A 3765-nucleotide genomic window follows, 5' to 3' on the forward strand; every position below is an offset into this window, starting at 1 on the left:
GTGCAGGAATGTGAGGGAGCTTGGGCAAACCCTCTGAAAAATCTTCCCCAGCAACGAAGCAGTAAGGGGTGAGCTTGAAAAGCATCCTACGGGCCTTTGGGATCCCCGAGTGGCAAAAGGCAGCGGTGGTGTGGGGGAATGGGGCTGGCATGGGGGGTTAAGGCTGGCCTGGAAGGCAGTGGCATTACCCCCCAGGAGCAGCTGGTGACATCCCCAGGCCGGGGAGCAGGCAGGGGTGTCCCGGAGTGCTGCCTGGCATGGGGTGGGGGGTGCGCGGGTGGAGGCTGTCTGTGCCTGACCACTGGCGGAGTGGTGCTGCCCACAGCTCAGCACCTTCGCAAGCTGCTGCTGAGGGCTGGCGTGGTGCGACGCAGATGTGGGATGTGCTGCTGGGACCAGGCTGGAGATACCGAGGTGCCCCACAGCTGCCACAGACGTCTCTTGCTGTGCTGGAAGGATGCCCATCTGCAGCTGTCACTGTCACAGCTCGTCTGGAGGCTTCTAATGCGGCCGTGCTTTAGCTGTGATGGTGTTTTAATCAAAAATGCAGGTTTGCATTTCACCAGCGTGACCAAGGTCACGGCCCGTCACACAGCCTGTGCGAGCAGGCTGGGGCATGCTGTCCCTTCTGATCTCCCAAATACAGTTTTAACACAACCTTCCACCTCCTCCTGTTCTCCTTCAGGCTGGAATTCTCTGGCGTAATGCTAACAAAGCTCAGAGCAGCCTCGCTTGAGTGGTCAGCGTTCAGGGAAATGTTCAGCCGGACTGAGAGCGTCTCTTGATCAGAAATAGACCCAGGAGGTTTTGCTGCACCCTCCTGCTGCCGTGTGGGAGGCACAATCCTCTTCCAAACAGGACAACATGTGTCTAAACACTTTGGTGCTCACTGTCAGGTCTTGAAGGTCAGCAGCCTTCTCCCGAGGTTCCTTTTAAATCAGTGGTATGCACTGGCCCTGTCTGATTTCTGGCTCCCCTTGCCCTGCCACAGCGGAGGGTGTCTCCACAGCTTTTCAAGCTACAGCCCGGGAAGGTGGAGAGCGCCTTCAAGGAACAGGAAATATTGCATTAGCCGGAGCTGTGCACAGCACCCAGCCGGTGTCTGGACACCCCTGGCAGCGGGGTTGTGGTTGCAGCCGGTTATGTCCCTGCTGCCGAAGGTAATGCCACCTCCTGAGGCATGTATAGCACAGGCTTACGGCCCTGGCAGCGGTCAAGCCACACACCGAGTGACAATCCCGATAGACTGGTGGCATTAAGGAGGTGGTGATGCTTTTAAAACACAGCGCTGAGATGGTCCTACCTTTACGACGTCCTCGTTTATGTGCTTTGGGTCTCTGTTCACCAGGTCGATCTCCTTGGTGTGCAGGTCCTTGATGATGATCCTCTCGTCCAGCTCAGTCTGTTCCTCTGCCATGGCTCTGGATGGTTGTGGAGCAGGGAACGGGGGCTCTGCTGGACAAGGAGCTGGGGGAGAGCAGGGTGGGGAGGCACTGCTCCCCCCGCGCTGCCCGCAGCAGCTGCCCTGTGTCCCTGGCACTGCTCCAGGCTAAAATTAATGTCCTGCCTCCAGCGGCTGCCCCGAAGTGTCCCTTAAAAGGGCTTTGCTGGGGACAGCCCCTGCAGTGTCACCTCTGGGGCAGGCACATGTGTGGGTGGCTGGTGACACTCAAGCTGGGGCGTGGGTGGCACAGGGGAGTGGGCGTGCAGCCCTCCCCTGGCAGAACATGCAGGTGGGAGTTTTCTCCTCACATGGGAGAAATGATGCCCAAATCAGGGCAGAAGTCCTCCAAAGCCTGAGAGAAATCGTTGCTTATGAGGGACATTTTATGAATCTGCAAACAAAGCAGCTCAGGAGAGACAGGAGCCGTGTCTGTAAACATCACCCAGAGAACCCTCGTGGTCCTGGAATAGCCAGAGAGCCCCGGGGTCCCTCCAGGAGCCCAGAAGGCTCATGGGTCAGCTCAGATTCCTTCAATTCCAGCTTTTTCATACAGGGGAACTCGAGGAATCCAACAGATCCGTAACGGTCGGGGCATCTCCTCCATGGGCACCGGGCACAGTGACATTCAGCATGTTAATGAAGATGTATTTACCTTGTGCTGTGTTTTGATAATCCTCATCAATCTCTTCAGTGCTCTCTTGGTTTTTGTGAACTGAATATTTGTTTAAAACTAATGTGGTTCTTTTTTTAAAAAACCACTTCATCAAAACCACCCTACCACACCCCAACCACCCACCCAGAGCTCCTGCCCAAGCAGTTGTTCACAGACACTTTAATTTGGAGTGGTACTGGGATAACTGACCTCTGCTGGAGCATGAAAGGAACCCCTTCTGTGCTCGGGCGCTCAGCTGGCATGGGGCAGGGCTGGTATTTTAACTGCAGAAGGTTGCTGCCTTCCAAAACCATCAGTGCCTGCTCTGTGCCATCTCTGTTATACCCTGGTCGCTTGGCGCCTGGAGCTTTCTGCCCTGCGATGGGTTAGTTCCAGCCCTTTGAGCTGAGATAATGCAAAAAGGGGATTGTGTTCCTCCCTCCGGCTGAGGTGTCTTGGCCCTTTGTTTGGTGATGGTGAGGGCCTGGCTGAATGTTACCATGTGTCAGAGGCTGCCAAACCCCCCTACCTGCTGCTGCCCGTGGTGTTCTTTCAGTATTTTCTCTGGAGTCAGGGTGGTACGTCAGTCTGGAAACCCATTTTCCTGGGGGTTTCTGCTCTACTGACAGCAGATGTGGTGATGCCCTGAGGTGTGATGATTCCGTGGTGAAACCTATGATGACTGCAGCGTGGTGAGGAACTCCTGTAGAAAGAGAAAGGGCAGACTTGAAGGCGGGAGAGTAATCATGCAAAACCCCTGGGGTGCTGCAAAAGTAAAGCAGGCACCTGTGGAGAAGGGACAAACCCTGTGAAGGTTTCTGAGCGTGGGGCTGTGGGTTTAACCCTGGGCAGGTTGCTTCAGGAGAAGAGCACCCATCAGTGACCCCATCCTGGCTGTGTTCCTTTGGGTGAAAGGATGCTGGAAAACCCTTCAGCAGCACCAGTTCCACATCGCCGGGTGTCTCGCTGGGGGGGTGACATGGTCCAGCGCCAGTCTTTTGCATCCCTGCAGGGTTTGTGCAGAAGCAGGCACAGAACTCAGGAGGCCGCAAGCAGCTAAAACGTGCCCAGAGCTGGCTGGGTGTGGGAGTACCCAGAGCCTGGCTCGAGACAAGCTCTCTGCTCTTTTGGTGGGGCTTTCAGGTGGTTGGTGACCTGCCCCTCAGCCCCAGGGCCGGCAGCAGCTGGAGGAGACCAAACCCAGCAGGGGCTAGATTGCAGGTAAAACATCCGCTGTGTGCCGAAGCTCAGGGCAGCTGCTCCACGGGCAGCCCCGCTCTGGCCCAGCTGAGTTCCTCTCTGTAAAGCTGTGTCGCTGCAATGGCTGAGCGCAGCAAGACAGATTGTGATGGCTGTTTTTGCAGAATCAGCGGTTTTCCCCTTGCTCCGAGCTGAAGGAACCCGTTGCTGGTGTGGGCGGAGGCAGCGTGTGTGAGTGACCACTGTCTGGTGGAAGGACAACGCTTGCTTGGCCGGGACCCAGCGCCAAATTTAGGAGGCACAGCTGCTCCTGGCAGAGCTGTCCCTGACAGACGAGGAGTGTGACAGGAGGTATTTGCTCTGCCGCATGTTCCTCGACCCATCCCATGTGGAAGGCTTTGCGCTGGGAAGTGGGGGGCTCCCCTGTGGCTGGGGGGGCTCAGCTGGCTGCCCCCAGCCCCGGGGCTGT

At 56.8% G+C, this 3765-nt stretch overlaps 1 protein-coding gene across 1 annotated transcript in view; it reads right to left on the reverse strand.

Annotated features, from left to right (window-relative positions):
* The window catches only part of CAV3 (caveolin 3), a 3795-nt gene extending 2378 nt beyond the window's left edge, over positions 1–1417 (reverse strand). The window contains exon 1 of the mRNA XM_010146368.1: positions 1304–1417. Coding sequence (XP_010144670.1) covers positions 1304–1417 — 114 coding nt within the window. The remainder of the gene's footprint in view (positions 1–1303) is intronic.
* Positions 1418–3765: the final 2348 nt, after the last annotated feature.

The sequence above is a fragment of the Buceros rhinoceros genome, unplaced genomic scaffold (assembly GCF_000710305.1).
Source record: "Buceros rhinoceros silvestris isolate BGI_N320 unplaced genomic scaffold, ASM71030v1 scaffold31542, whole genome shotgun sequence".
Classification (NCBI taxonomy): Eukaryota; Metazoa; Chordata; class Aves; order Bucerotiformes; family Bucerotidae; genus Buceros; species Buceros rhinoceros.